Below are 16,835 nucleotides of genomic sequence, written 5' to 3'. Positions count from 1 at the left end.
AGGGACAACTGGAGTTTGGATTAACCAGGATGGGGAAGTGGTTTATTAAGCCAAATGGTCGTCTTCTAAAAGTGCTAATGCTCTTTCTTGTACATCAATCTGCTTAGTTTTATTATCTGTTCTGAACTGTTGACTCCCTGACTCAGGTACTGTGAACAGTCGTTAAAGGCAGCATTGAAAGATAAAAGAGAAGCAGGAAGGAAGGGCAGGGAAAATGGAGAGGAGTAATGTAAATTTTAATAGACAGATTATAAACTAGACATTTATTGTTGTTGTAATATCCTGCAAACTAAATTTATTGTGTAGAAAATTGGCAAGTTTGTTTTAAATTGTTTGCACCCAGTGAGCAGAAATGGTCTTGTATTGTTCTGATAAAATGGTTTCAAAGCCTGTTCTTGTTTAAAAATGCCCTTAGCTGAAACAGGCAATGAAAGGCTGTTTTTGTGATCACAGCAGGTAGTTTAAGTTGGCAAGTTTCCGTAATTGACAAAACCACCTGTTTGAAAGGGGCTGTCACATGGTATTTCAAACTAGGGATACAATGGACAGGAGAAAGTGAGGACTGCAGATGCTGGAGATCAGAGCTGAAAATGTGTTGCTGGAAAAGCGCAGCAGGTCAGGCAGCATCCAAGGAGCAGGAGAATCGATGTTTCGGGCATGAGCCCTTCTTCAGGAATGAGGCCTCAATCCTGAATAAGGGCTCATGCCCGAAACGTCGCTTTTCCTGCTCCTTGGATGCTGCCTGACCTGCTGCACTTTTCCAGCAACACATTTTCAGCTCATACAAAGGACACGGTCAAGTCAGGTCTGTCAAACCAGTCAGCAGATCCTAGGTGGCCAGGAACTGGTGAATGCCCAGTTAAGCTCAATTCTTTGGGAGCTTTGTCTCTGGTATTTTAGATGTTGTTAGACTATCTAGACCCCATCCCTCACACACATCTTCATCCCACATTCTCACCCACTCCTCAAGGCTTTCTTACCAGACCTGTGTCACTTCAATGTCCACAGTGCACCTCAAACCTCCTCACTTGCAACTTCCATGTCATCCACTTATTCCCCCATGGTCCTTGATACATCCATGCCCACCATTCACCCTCATCACAAATTCAAAACCAAAACATGCCTTCACCTACACGATGATTCCTCATATCACCTTGCCACCTCCAAAGTCCCTCACCCGGTATTTATCTTAGGCAGAAGATAGGATACAAGCACTTCAAAAGTGTAAACTTCCAAATCAGATACTTCTCACATCATTGATCATGAAAACATCCCATTTAAGGGACCTATAAATCTTCCCAAGTGGTTAATCCCTTTTAAAAACAAGCTTCCATATATTGACCTTCCAAGCACAGCATCTTCAAACTGTCAATCAAACTATGAATTCAGAAGCCCTATGCTGAGAAAACCTTTGAAACTAATGACATTGCAGCATCTATTGGGACAATGTCAACAAGTATCACTATTGAAACTACAGCAAATAGCTTGTGAATCAAAGCAATCTAGAGGAGATTCTTAATTTTAGCTCTCACTGACAGTTTAAAATTGTTTCTTCATACTGCAAGAGTGGGGATTTAACATATTTCAGATCTTTAGACTTAAACAAACCTTATCTACCCTTCAAAATCATTCATGGCTAGTCACATTCAGACCCCCACATTATAGGTTAAGGCCCTGCGAACAACCAAGACGTAACAGACCTTCCCACCATGTTTAAACAGCCTGTGGAGTTCAGGTTTCTATCTTCCGTGAACCATATACTGTCCTTTTCCTCCTACTGGGAAAATTGGATTCGATCAGAAATAGGAATGGAATTTCTGCATGTGGACCAAAGGATCTTTTCAACTAGACAAAAATCCAATCTTAGGCTCAGGTTTAGGAGAGACATTTGTTAAGTGGCTTTCCTGACTTTAACAAACTTCTGAGAAAAAAATGAAACCATCAGCGGGATGCAAGGGGAATGGAAGGTAAGTCAGAGACCAACCTTCAGCTTGTAGTCAGCACAGTCAGAGGGGATCTTGAAAGATGTGTATGTAAGCCACCTGAAAATGCAGAAACCTTAAAGGTTATCTGTCCAGCCCTATCCTGTTGAGGAGCTGAGTATTCATTTACCAGAGCCAACCATTTTGTGCACTTGAGTATGATTGACTCGTAACTCTGGGAAAGCCATGGTATCGAGACTATCATGTACCAAGTGGAAGAGGCTCTTCAGATATATAGCTGTGGAACTTGGATAGAGTAAGGCAGATGAGCAAGTGGTTTCCAACAAAATGTCATGAGTGATAAAGAGAGTGTGAACTCTACCAGAGAAAGACAGAATGATGAAACACTATGTGGCGACATGTGGTGCCACATATGTGCTGAGAGCACTTCCTGAGAAATCAAACATTTATCTTTATTGTATCAGCTACTTAAACTTTATTTTTACTTTCTATCGAATACAATGTGCCTGCCAATTTATATTCATTTTGGTTTCATTGTTACAGTAAAGTGAACTCATTCACTTAGGATCATTTGCAAATTCAATTCTTTCAAATTGTGAACTCCACGGGGAATCATAACATTATTCCAAATCTCAAAAGGAATTATATGGAAATGTTCAATGTATTTCCACAGTAAAGATGTCAGCACAGAAACCATTTATCTCAAGATACAGCACAAAACCTTTATCGAGTTATAGTCATATAGAACATAAAAAGGCCCCACAGCCCACTGGGTCTATGTCAACCAACAAACATCAAACTACACTAATTCCTTTTACCTCTACTTGGTCCACAGCCTACTATGGCCCCAGCATTTTAAATAGTCATCCAGATGCTTCTTAAAAGTTGCAAGACTACCTGCCTCAATCACCCTTTCAGTCAACACGTTCCATTTTTTGTACTACTATCTGGATGAAAAGAAGTTTTCTTCTCAGATCTCCTTCTAACTACCCACTGCTCACTTTAAACCTGTGTCTAAGCCTAGAAGACATATCTGTCATAAGGAAGAGATTGTCACAATCTATTCGGTCTATGCCTCACACAATTTTCTGTACTTCAATCAGGTTTCCTTTCAGCCTCCTCTGCTCTACAGAAAACAAACCCAGCCTATCCAATCTCAGGGTTCAGAGAAAATTTACCAGAATGCTGCCAGGAATGGAGGGTTGGAGATATAAAAGTAGGCTGGGAATTTTTTTTCAAACTGGAATGTAGGCGGTTGAGGGGTGACCTTATAAAATTTTATAAAACCATGAGGGGCATAGATAAAGATGGAAAGCAAGGGTTTTTGCCCTGGGTTGGGTGAACTCAAAACTAGGGGGGCACATTTTTGAGGTGAGAGGAGAAAGGACATTAGGTGCCACTTTTGTTTTTTTATACAGAGGGGTTCATGTGTGGAATGAACTACTATAGCAAGTGGTGGATTCAGGTAGAGTTATAATATTTACAAGACATTTGGGTAAGTACATGAATAGGAAACATTTGGAGGAATATGGGCCAAAAGCAGGCAAATGGGACTAGTTTAATATCAGAACATGGGTGGTGTGGATGAGTTGGACCAGAGAGTATGTTTTCACACTGTATCATCTAAGTGGCTTGTCAACCTGGGCAACATCCAGGTGAATTGCATCTCCGCCATCTCCAGTGAAATCGCATCCTTCCGTCAATGTGGCAACCAGAACTGCACACAGTACTCCATCTGTGGCCGAACCAATGTTTTCTAAAGTTGTCACAAGACTTCCCTGTTCCTATATTCTATGAGTAAAAAATGAGGTCTGCAGATGCTGGAGATCACAGCTGCAAATGTGTTGCTGGTCAAAGCACAGCAGGCCAGGCAGCATCTCAGGAATAGAGAATTCGACGTTTCGAGCATAAGCCCTTCATCAGGAATAAGAGAGAGAGAGCCAAGCAGGCTGAGATAAAAGGTAGGGAGGAGGGACTAGGGGGTGGGGGGGGGGGCGATATCCTATATTCTATGACCTGGTTATTGAAAGCAAACATCCCATCACCTTCTTCACCACTCTATCTACCTGTGCTGACACATTCAGGGATCTATAGACTTAGACACCAAGGTTTCCCTGTTCTTCAATGGTCTCTAGGGAACTAACATTTATTGCGTACATCCTTCCCTGATTAGAGCTTTCAAAATGCATCACTTTGCAATTAACAGAATTAAATTCTATCTGCCATTGTTCTGCCCAATTTACCAGCTGTTCAACATCAGATTGTAGCCACAGATCATCCTGCTCACTATCAATACCACCAATTTTTGTGTCAACTGCAAACTTACCAATTATACTGACTACATTCACATCTATGTCATAAATGTTTATAAAGGAAAAATCCCATCGCCAATTCTTGTGGTTCACTGCTGGTCACAGGTTCCTAATTACAAAACAAACCTCCTTCATCACCCTTGGTTCTTATTTGTAAAGCAATTTTAGATCCAGTTTTCCAATCTGCTTGAATCCCTTGGGCTATTGTCTTTTGGACCAGCCTACCATGTGGGACCTTGTCAAAGGTCTTACTGAAGTCTATGTAAATCATAACAATTGCACAACACTCAATGTATTTTGGTGTTTTCAAAATAAAAATTAATCAAACAGGATCTCCTTCTAAAAAATCTGTGAGACTATCCCAGAGTTGTGAAGCAGCTAACGACCTGGAGGGGAGTAGAATGGCCAAAGACTGATGGGATAATGAGGAGCGAGGCAGCCAGTGGGCTGGGGGCTGGGGGCCATGAGTGGTGCGGCCAGAGGCTGGGAGCTGGGATCTGGGAGTGGGGCAGCCAGTGGGCTGGGGGTCAGGGGCAGGGCAGCTGGCTGTGGGCCGGGAGTGAGACGGCTGGTGGGCTGGAGGCTGGAAATGGCGCCCCTGGCGCGCTGGGGCTGGGGTCTGGGAGTGGAGCCCCTGGCGCGATGGGGCTGGAGGCTGGGAGTGGAGACCCTGGTGCGCTGGAGGCTGGGGGATGGGGTGGTTCGAGGGGAGTCTGGTGGCCAGGAGCAGCCTGTTACAGATGGTGGTCAGCAGCTTGCCAGCCCAGTGGCAGTAGGCCCAGTGAGGAGAAAAGCCCCCAGTGTGGAGCGACTGCAAGCTATAGAATAACTGCAGTTTATTTTTAAATTCTTTACTTTCCTAATTTACACAATGAAGAACTGTAATGTAGAACTTTTAACTTTTATTTGTATACCTCATCTAATTTAGAGCTGAAGACTTGTAATTAGGTATTTTGTACCTAAGGTTGCACTGTATGTGGAAGTATTGCACATTTTTCACTATAATCCTGTATTTTTGTACTAATTAAAGAACTTTGTCAGCAACATCTCAGTTCTTATTCAGCATGAACCCTCAGCCCTGAAATGTTGCTCTTTCAGAGAGAGCTTATAGAAAGGTTGATTTGGCAATGGAGAAATACCTTCTTGGTGTATTAAAGGAGTCTCCTCAGATTGGGGCTGAAGGAGATTGTAAGCAGGGAGAATGAGCTATGTTATAAGTGACCTGGAACTGCCTGATACCAATACTGCAATGGAAAGTGATCTATTCTTCAGCAATCACAAAAACAAACAATAAGAAAATGTAAGATCAGAAAGGAAAATCAGAACAGAAACACTGACTCAGCTTTAATAGGGTTCATGTCCAGTGTCTAATGCACTCATTGGTCAGTTAGAACGAGTTAACTACCCAGAATATTATAATGTTACTCTTCAGATTTTGCCAATAATGCAATCTGATCATAGAACAATATGCTAGGTATATTGTATAGTGTCAAATAGCCAGCTCTCATACAAGGTCCCTTGTCTCATCAAAAAATATCAAAAGTCCTGCAACAGAATCCCAGGCCTGAAATGATCCTCACTCTGCAATGTCTATTACTCAAACTATTGTTAATTCTGCCAACATTATCAAATGGCATTATTCTGCACAAAAAGAAAGACAGGGAAACTAATGATGAAACCAAATCCTGCTGTAACTTCAATCTGCCACAATTGAAGCAGTTGAAACAGGAAAGGATTTGCTTTTTTTGGCTCATTCACTGACCACTTTATACATGTTGAGACATTTATTGGTAAACTGGGAATCTACATAGAAACAAACCAGATACTTGTGGAGGAGTGGTGTATCATTGTGAAGAAAATCGTGTGGCTGTTTGACAGTATAGACTGCCTTATAAGTAGCTACGTCACACTAACCTGGCTGGACAGGGATCCATGCTGCACTCTTGCAGTTTCGGTTTGGGCTTTATGTTTTCAGGATAATAATGACAGTACTGATCCGACACCACACGACCACTCCGCAGATCATAGCATTCAGCAGATGTCAGCTGGTACCCTGGCAACAGACAGACAGTAAGAGAAAACAAGCTACTATAAAAGATTTCAAAAAAGTAACGCGTCCTCTTCAATTAAATCCATCTCCTTTGAAAAGATGTTCCACTACTCGGTGTGAATATGCAGGCACTTTAACATACATGCAAAGAGAGTCCTCTACAATATATTCACTCATTCCTTTGAGTTCTGCATTTTATTCAATTAAAAATTAGCTACCTAGCTCTGGAAAGCTCATAACTAACCTCTCCACTGCTCTCAAGCTTTTACTTATCCATTGTCCCCTGCTTTGGCTCACTGTCATATTTTGCTCATGGGCTGAGGTTCCTGTGAAGCACTTTGGAACATTTTCATATGCTAATTGTGTAATACAAATACAAATTGTTTTTGAAATGAGCCAAATTGCAGCTAGGACAACAAACAAGACAGGAACCTGATCATCTTACTCTTTTTTAATTTTCTGAACATTAGAGTCAAATGATGTGATATTGTGGATCTCACTTTGCATTATCTTATTTATATTTTACCAAAAAAAAAGCAAATGACATTACATTTGAAAATGTAATGTCAAAGGCAATCTTCACTGTTCACTGGAAAGTGACAATCGTGCTCAGTCAAAAAAATGATTATTTGCTTGAATCCAGATAGTATGTAAATATTGTCCACTGAAGTTCCAAGACCAGGCACATTTATCATGCTTCACAAGTAGATTCATTGTGAAGTGTGTTTAGTACCAGTTGGAACTTATAATTTGTTGTAAGATATAAATACAACATTATATGTCCTCCTTCTTCTTAGGTAGTTCCCTGGAATGGAGGATGACTTATTTCCACTCTAGTTTGATGGGTTCTGAAGTGACTGATAAGTACAATACATTGTCTGAGGCATTGGTCACATGAAGTGGATGCTACTCCAATGATTGGACAAATAGGTTGGTCGGAGATTTGAGAGATTTCTCTAATTCCTCAACCTGAACCTTGTGTGCTACCGATGAAGTCTCTCTATGCCTTTCCAAATAAGCCACAGACAAGTTTGGGACACTCATGAGCTGGCAGGGACGTTTGACCTCTTCAGGGATGCAATGATGATATCCCAAAAGATTTTGTGCTATCCCCCGAGGAGTTTCTTCCCACAACCTAGTCACTGACATTTTCGTTCTTTACAGTAGGTCCCAGCATTGGTCAAAGACCTCTAGTTTTAAAAATACCCCTCCATACTATCCTCTATCCTCTACAACCAAGCCAATTTTGTATCCAACTTACCAACTCAGCTTGGATCCCACATGTTTTAACCTTCTGGACCAGCCTAGCATGAGGGACCTTGTCAAATCCTTCAGTAATGTCCATTTAGACAGCACCTACTGTGCTATCGTCCTTCTTATTTCCTCAAAAGACTCAATCAAGTTTGTAAGACCAGGCAACACCCACAATGTTATGCTGATGACCTGTAGCAAGTCCATTCTTGTCCAAATCTGATAAATCCTGTCTCTAAGAAACTTAAGCAATGATGTTTCCACAACTGGTTGCAAGGCTCACCAGCCTATAATTTCCTAGATTATTTAACCCCACCCCTCACCTCCCCAACCCAAACCTACTGGCCTTTTTAGACAAGGAGCAACATTGCCTAGTCATTGGAAAGAGGGGTTGTATAACGTAAGCTAAATGAGGGAGGACTTTGGTTTTTTGCGTGCTTCATGAAAGATCCATTTCTAAAATGCCTCAGAGAGGGAATTGCCAATGATCTGCAACTCATACAATCCAATATATTGAAGCTCATTTTGTGAATGTGGATTCAATGGAACTCTGTTTATAAAGAAATATGCAAGTTTTTAAAAAACTGTTTAGTTTTTTTCTGATTCTGAACATGATAATATTGCTGTATGAATGTCATCATGTTGCTGCATGACCATCAGCAATATTGTCATGTTTAGATCCTGAATAAAACACAATTTTCTTCTGAATGCAATTACTGTTTTTGTTAATCAATAGCAATTGGACAACAGCTTAAAGTGAGACCAGGTGTGATTCTTTATTTTCTGTTCATTTTTAGCTCATAAGTGTCCCTGGTATTACCACAATTTTATTTTGCTCAAAAACTGCATGATTCCATGTAAAAATCTGTAAATCTGTTTCTTAGATTAGAATCAGTCTGAATGTTGTGGCACAGACAACCTCACACAGGGCACCTCACATTTTCAATGCATTATCTGGGCTGATATGACACTTTTGTTAAAGTTCACTTGAGAATGTAACTTTTAAAAAGTTCTGCAAGTTACATATGAAAGAATTGAAACCAACATGGTCGTTCCAAACAATGAGAGACTTAACAAACAATCTAGGTCTTTTTCAATATATAATATCAGTTATATCACACTGTAAACTTTTGCTATAAATTCTGTGTCTTATGATCTTATACTCCACAACTACCTGATGAAGGAGCAGCGCTCCAAAAGCTAGTGCTTCCAAATAAACCTGTTGGACTATAACCTAGTGTTGTGCGATTTTTAACTTTAAACATCCCAGTCCAACATTGGCATTTCCAATTCATTCCTCTAAGACTCTTTAATATTTCATTTGGTCAAATGCTGTCTTAATGTCAACATTACTGAAATTCACCTCTTCTGTCTACAATAGTTCAGAGCTGTACTGAGCTCTTGAGTTGCATGTTCTCGGCAGACAATAAACTGAGCATCAATGAGCAAATTATGACAGAGCAAGAGCCCTTGATAGCACTGTTGGCCACATGATCCAAGTAGAAAGTGCATTGATAGGCTGGTAACTGTCCTTATTTAATTTATCTGGTGCTAGAGTTGTTGTGTCGTGCAATAAACTGACTATTAGCTCACAGCTGGCTCTGGAGAAAAAAATCTTTAGTACAACCACTATGGCATTGTCAGGGCCCATAATTACTGCAGTATTTTTTTTTAGATTAGATTACTTACAGTGTGGAAACAGGCCCTTCGGCCCAACAAGTCCACACCGACCCGCCGAAGCGCAACCCACCCATACCCCTACATTTACCCCTTACCTAACACTATGGGCAATTTAGCATGGCCAATTCACCTGACCCGCACATCTTTGGACTGTGGGAGGAAACCGGAGCACCCGGAGGAAACCCACGCAGACACGGGGAGAACGTGCAAACTCCACACAGTCAGTCGCCTGAGGCGGGAATTGAACCCAGGTCCCTGGCGCTGTGAGGCAGCAGTGCTAACCACTGTGCCACCGTGCCGCCCACCTGTGCCACCGTGCCGCCCACCAAAGTATTGAGTGCCTTTGGTGACTTCTTGATATCAGCAAGAGTGAATCACGTTCACTGAAGATGACAAACATGTGATTTATGAGCAGAAATAAGCCGTTCACCATTTCAAGTCTGCATTTATTCAATAAGATCATGGTTGACCTGATTGTAATATGAAGTGTGGATTCCCACCTACCCCTGATAGATCATCATTAAGCGAGGGGGTGAAAAGTTATCCACCTCTGCCTTACAAATACTAAAGGCCTCTGCTTCCACTACCATTTCAGGATGATAGTTTAAAAGATTAATGACGTCAAACTTCTACCTAATCTCTTGTTCATGTTTGACTCATGGTATGAGACTGGAAGAGTTTGGCATGTATATTGAGACCATGGAAGACTTGTTCCTTTCGCTTCTGTGGACCTATCCTACCAGTGGGATAGAATACACCCTGGGATGGTACTGACAGTCTCTGGGAAATTCGCTGAAAGATAAGATTGAGAAAGTATGACTATGACAAGTTCTGGCTCAGTTAGATTGTGGCAAATTTGGACTTAATCCATATCGGTTAATGAGAAGTATTTTGCAGGGTCACCCACAGGGGGCATGCCTTTGTTTGTGTTTGAATCTAGTGTCTCCTTTAATGTGGGTGGTTTACACAATAATATGCTGCTTTCCTAATTTAATCCAATTGTTAGTTATTACTGTCAGCTGAAAGGATGCCAATATTTCTACTCCCAAAGCTGATCATATGAAAACTGAGAATTCGTCACTTGGGAGACTGTCAGTGTAGCAATGGGTGGCCTTTTGGCACTGAGGCAGTTATGAAATAATATTTCTGTTATTAATAAAACATTCACAAATTTGGTATCTTAAACATTCAGGCAAATTGTTTGCACTCAATCAATCTCACCTCGTGCCTCAGTTGAAGTACAGAACTGTAAAATTGGTTCCAACATGTTGTATAAATATTAAACATGTTCTACAGCAACCTCTTCTCTATATTGAGTACTTATACTAATTGAGGCAGAGTTGTTGTAGTAAATGAATATAACAGAAATGAAAATTACCTCCACCACAAGTGACGGAACAAGGAAAGAAATCAGTTTCTCGCCATTGATGTATGATAGGCTGGTAAAAGAAAAACTGGACTATACTGTCTGCTTTTCCCACATACTGTATCTGAAAGAGACAAAAACAGTTACTCTCTTTACATCTTAGAAAAATGATTCATGTCATCTCCTCAGTTACCAGGTATAACTTCAATACAGCAGTACAAAGACTGAAAGACTGAGATAACCCTTAACAAGGGTAACTCCCGAGTGCACTACATATTGTATGCTCACACATTGTGATGATACTGTAGAGCATGAGGAAACAATATATCTGAATAGTGGAAGTAGAAGCAGAGCATTTCAGGCATGGAAAAGCATGGTTTTATGTTCTATTGTGTACAAAAACTGGTTCGAATAGCAGGTTGTAACACAACTTGTGGCTCAAACAGCTTTCTATCAAGATGCTATCTGGACAATTGTGCTCCAATTATTATTCTATGAGCTTCTGAATGCTGAGCTGCATCAGAATATCTAAGAGATTTATGGAAATTTGATAATTCATTCACCTTCCTCAGAGAACAACAGAAACCTGTTCCCTTTCTGAATGTTTTGAAATAATATCATCATGAGAGGCACATTTTAAAATGTCTCTCAGGAATGCTTCTTAAAATTCTGAAATACAGTGGAGGCCCACCATTCCCCAAGTAAACAATTCCTTTAAATAAGTACATCAGATATTTTGGCAAGCCTGCTGTGAATATTGGCATTTCATTGTTCTGTTTATGTGTCAACGCTACTCACTCTATCATTGTTTGGATCCAATGTCAGTTACTCAAATCTCTTAAATGCCTTCTCTCATTTCTTTTTTGCATACACTTTTAATGGAAATAAGATGGCAAGAAGCAAGAAAAACAGAAAAAAGTAAAGTGCTATAGGATAATTTTTTTCTGACTATCCTGCAACTGTTACTTTATCAAGTAATTAATGGTGAAGCAGTTTGGGTACGGGTGGGTAAAGTATCTTCCCAACCCAATTTGTTTTAATAACTTTAACCACAGGAACAGGAAATATTGAAGAGTGTTAACCAAATTAAAATGCTCAACAGTACGCAGCCGCTTCATTTTGACAGCTGCATATTTCTGAAATTGATTTGATGTCCCATGTCAATATAAAACATTATTCCTGGTTGGGATAAGTGAGCGTGTCCTGGTTCAAGGAAGCTTTCTATATTCTGGGTTGGGCCTGTACAATAGGAATTTAAAAATATGAGAGGTGACCTTACTGTGACACCCAGGTTTCTTAGGAGATTTGACACAGTCAAAGCAGAGAGGTTGTTTGCCCTTGTGGGAAAGTCCAGGACCAGATGGTAGAACCGGAGAACAAGTTACATCACACATTTATGACAGAGGCGTTTCTTCTCTCAATGTAATAAATCTGTGGAAATCTTTTCTACATGGAGCTGTTGAGGGTGGGTCATTAAGTGTATGCAAAGCTAAAATAACATTTTAATCAGTAACTGAGTAAAAGGTTAGAGGGAAAAGACACGGCAAAAGTGAGTACTGCAGATGCTGGAGATTAGAGTCAAGAGTATGTTGCAGGAAAAGCACAGCAGGTCAGGCAGCATCCGAGAAGCAGGAAAATCAACGTTTCGGGCAAAAACCCTTCAGCACGCTGGAAGCTGGGAGCCACACCCTAACCACCCGACGTCTGGAGGAAGAATGCCTCATCTTCCGCCTCAGGACCCTTCAACCCCATGGCATCAATGTGGATTTCACCAATTTCCTCACTGCCCCTCCCCCCGACCTTATCCCAGTTCCAACCTTCCAGCTCAGCATTGTCTTCATGAACTATCCCATCTGCCCATCTTCCTTCCCACCTATCTGCTCCACCCTCCCCTCCGATCTATTACCATTACCCCCACCTTCATCCACCTACTGCATTCTCAGCTACCTTCCCCCAGGCCCCACCCCCTCCCATTTATCTCTCCGCCCCTGGGACTCTCAGCCTCATTCCTGATAAGGAGCTTTTACCCGAAACATCAATTTTTCTGCTTCTCGGATGCTGCCTGACCTGCTGTGCTTTTCCAGCAACACACTCTTGACGATAGAGAAAATACAGTCAAGTTGAGCTGAGGATTATCAAATCATCCATGATCTCAATGAATAGTAAAGCAGACTGAAAGGGCTAAATGGACTACATCTGTTTCTACACCTAATAGTCTTATTAACGTGATACAATCTGTGTGAGTGTAGTAGAAAGTCAAAGATTATCTTGCAATAAAATGCTGACACACAGTTTGCTGAATCTTCATTACTGGCAAAGATTGAAAAAGGAAATTCTGGTCACTTCAGCCAAAATTGACAAATTCAGACAAAATCTATGAATTCAGGGGCTTTTCAATCACTTCTGACTTCGGGAAGTCATCCAAGTAATCTATCTCTCTGTATACTTAACTTCGCCAGGTATATTCTGACTCAAAAATTGGATTTTCTGAAGGATAAATTGGGATCAGCATGATCCTGTCATTGTCTGCCCTCACCTCCCACAGGAATCTAGTGTAGATTTTAAGAGTGCAAGTCTAGTGCATCTAATGTATCTGCAAACTGTGCTCACCATCACCCTCCCACCGAACCTGACCCGAGAAGGAGCCCAGTTATATTCAAAAAGAAAGGCAGAACTTACAGCTTCTTGTTTTTGACAGAAAAAAATTACCCTGCTGAACGTAAAGGGAGATGTTTAATGGACTCAGATTTAAAGGCAACCTCTGTGGGCAAAATTGCAAAACTGAATTGGCACATATAAGAAATGAAAGCTTGGATGAATTTTCATGCTAAATGCTTAAAATTAAAGCACAGACTTTTTGTTAAATGTTTAAAATGAAAGTACAGAAAACTGGAAGATAGTTTGATCATACTTAACTTGTAAGAATAAAATCAGTTCAATTAATAATTAGTGTGACTATTAATAGAGCTAACCATAAAGAACAATGATTCACCTTTACAGTGAAATCTGCTCCAAGAGGGCCATTTGCTCTCAATATCTCCTTTTCTGAAAATTTCTGGAACTCGATGCTGGTATTTTCAATGGTAAAGGTTCCAGAAGAGCTCAGGCTGTTTTCTCCTCTCTGGCCCAACAAAGTCTTTGTTTCCAAATCTTAATGACATGATTGAAATAATTTAGGAGAAAATTTAGCTGCAAATTGTGTTCCAAAACCTAAAATACATCACATCTGTCCCCCAGTTACAAGATAATTATATCATTACTATGGATACATGAGAAAAGAACAAACATTGAAACTTTCCCTTACCACCACTTTGTCTTTGGTTTCCTGCCACCTTTGTTACTAAATTTCTCCCACCCTCTACACTCACCCAGATCTTCTAGTTTGTTCTTCCTTCTCCTCACCATTTTCGACAGTATCAAATCACATTTCCACTTCCTTTCAGTTCTGTAGAAAAATCATACTCAACTGGAAAAAGACTTCTTTTTGTTTTATTCCTAATTAACTATAATAACTACTACTGTTACAAAATGGCTTCTATTACTGGTACTGAACATGTCTAGCTTTTATGAGATGGGCTGAAGATGATCTAATGGCTTCTTTCTTTATCCTCAAGCTACAGTTCCTGAATGTTAGAGGGATAAAATCTGTTGTCCTTCACATAGCAGGGCATGTTCCTTTTTGTTTAAAATGGGACTGGATCTTGCCATAGTTTTGGAAGGGGTAAACTGCAGGCCAAAACAGGCCTGTTAAGTTTATAATTAATTAGGTTGCATATTTCTGCCTCAGTTTTACAAACTCATTCCTTATTATGCTGTGCTAATAAAATCACAATCACAGTTTTTTTTGTCTCTCATTGGAGATTTAAAAAGCCCCAAAAATGTAGTGGAGTCAAGGCTACCTCATCATTCATTGAATTAGTGAAAGAGCTCTTTCAAAATGATAGCTAACTTTCTTTCCATATTCTTCTAGTGCCTCAGCATTGGCGTGACTGGTAGCACTGTTGCCTCATTCAGAAGTTTACGGGTTTAAAACGGCTTTACGCTCCAAGATTTGAGCACAAAATCAGGCTGATACTATTGTGCGGTACTGAAGGAGCATTGCACTTTTCAAGGAGTTGGCTTTTGGATGAGATGCTGAACTGAAGCTCCATCTGCATTTTCAAGTGAATGCAAATGTCCCATTGCACTGTTCTAAAGAAGAGCAGGGTGATTATCACCAGCTTCATAAGCAGCATCAGTCAACAATTCAAAAGCACAATATCTGAGCATTTTCACTTTGCTAACTTTGGAAACTTGCTGTGCACATGTTGGCTGCAGGATCTCCTAATTTACAGCAGTGACTACATTTTATTGTCTGTAAAGTGCTTTGGGATGTCCAACTGTTGGTGAAGGAAGAGGGAATCTATAGAAATGCAAGTCCTTGTTTTCTTAAATGGAGTAAATTATGGAACGTACTAGATGAATAAATTGGAGAGGCTCTGTTCATTTGACAATTCCTCAAAGTTGGAAATTTTCAATTACATTGTAGCTTTAAACTCACTGGCTCACTTTAAATGAAACCTACAATGACAAAACTATAATTTTTCAATGTTTTCAGAAACTTACTACTAAACTTCCGAACAATGTTTAATACATTTCCCATAGTTTTTATTAACCTTCTCCACTAAACGTTTCAACAGGCTGAGTTGCTGCTGATTGACCCAGAGAAGTTCAGTCAGAGCAAAGTATTCCCAAACCTACTCGTAAAAAAAAAGATGAAACAAACTTCAGGTGCTTCCTCTGAATACATGAAGCTGATGTGAGGAAAATCCATTTGTTTGTGCTATTTGCAGCACTGGAGAGGAGGGCAGATGTGTGAGTTTATGTAACTTTGACACGCAAGTTTCTGTGGACAGACTCATAATTGCTTTTAAAGAGATTGTCATTAGTTTATGACTATCTGGGTGCCTTTGATCAAATATGTGCATATGTACAAGGCAATCTCAAAACTACAATTAGATTTTAAAATAAAGCTATGAGGAAGAAAATATATTCCAGTGATACACCATGGTTAAAAATAAACTAGCACAAATACAAATAGAATCATAGAATCCCTATAGTGTAGAAGCAGACCTTTCGGCCCATTGAGTCCACACTGATCCTCTATAGACCATCTTACCCAGACCCACATGCCCACCCAAACCCTGTAAGCCTGCACTTCCCATTGCTAATCTACCTAGCCTGCATATCTCCTGACACTATGGGCAATTTAGCATGACCAATCCACTTAACCTAAACTCTTTGGACTATAGGAGGAGATCCATACACACCCAGGGGGAATACCTGTGTGGAATTTGTACAGTCACCCGAGACTGGAATCAAACCCGGTCCTTGGAGCTGTGAGGCAGCAGTGCCAACCACTGAGCCACCATTCCAGCCATTATAATTACATTGATTTGACGATTCAATCTACTGTGACTGACACACATTTACAACATGAGTCAACCCAAGTCTATTATTATCACAAACACACCCACAAACAATTCTGACCATAAAAAGATAGCTAAGATGTACATTTCAACAGATGTTATCTGATTACTGCAGGTGAAAGATTGCTTCTAACTACTGTTAAATATTTTCCATAATATCTTTAAGGAGGTTCAAACAAAAACACAGCAGCAAACAGCAGATGCAAAGGAGTTCAGTCATAAAACTGGTGTCTACTTACACAGATGGTCTGGGCCTTTGAGTACAATTCGGACATGTCGACTTCCATATGGAATGGCAATGACCATGTCGTCCACTGGGAAAAGAAATTTGAAGAATGAGACATTCAAATGAAAAACATATCTGGGAGAATTCTCCGTGGCATGTATTGTATTGATGGAATCCATTTAAAAAAGTATTTTTTCTACTTTCCATAGGCTGCATTGAAACATAGAAACTGCTCAATGCTATTGTCCATCTCACCAGAGTGAGTTGTGTTTATTTATGTCTTCTTTATTAAGACACTGCCAAATATGGTTAATCTTTATTTTTCAGAACAAAGACGTTATGGAAATTCTAATTCAAAATAGATTAAACACATGGCACCTGTTTATTAAGCATGCCTGATCTTCTTGCAAATTTAAAATCAGTAACGCTCATCAAATTTAACAAGATAATTTTCAAAATAACAATCGCAGAGTTGTAGAATTTTTGTCCCTGAGTCAGAGGGCACACAGTTAGAACAACTCACAGTCTTGCAAACCTGT

At 40.1% G+C, this 16,835-nt stretch overlaps 1 protein-coding gene across 1 annotated transcript in view; it reads right to left on the bottom strand.

The window, feature by feature from the left end:
• LOC132825016 (ADAMTS-like protein 1) overlaps nt 1-16,835 on the bottom strand; it is a 280,127-nt gene that overhangs the window by 180,684 nt on the left and 82,608 nt on the right. Inside the window, exons 6-9 of the mRNA XM_060840015.1 lie at nt 16,310-16,384; nt 13,595-13,752; nt 10,615-10,726; nt 6,170-6,308 (exon numbers count right to left, since the gene is read on the bottom strand). Of these exons, the coding sequence (XP_060695998.1) occupies nt 6,170-6,308; nt 10,615-10,726; nt 13,595-13,752; nt 16,310-16,384 (484 nt within the window). The remainder of the gene's footprint in view (nt 1-6,169; nt 6,309-10,614; nt 10,727-13,594; nt 13,753-16,309; nt 16,385-16,835) is intronic.

The sequence above is a fragment of the Hemiscyllium ocellatum genome, chromosome 2, assembly GCF_020745735.1.
Source record: "Hemiscyllium ocellatum isolate sHemOce1 chromosome 2, sHemOce1.pat.X.cur, whole genome shotgun sequence".
Classification (NCBI taxonomy): domain Eukaryota; kingdom Metazoa; phylum Chordata; class Chondrichthyes; order Orectolobiformes; family Hemiscylliidae; genus Hemiscyllium; species Hemiscyllium ocellatum.
Note: the sequence above shows the minus strand (reverse complement) of the source record. Positions and strands in the feature narration are given on the sequence as shown.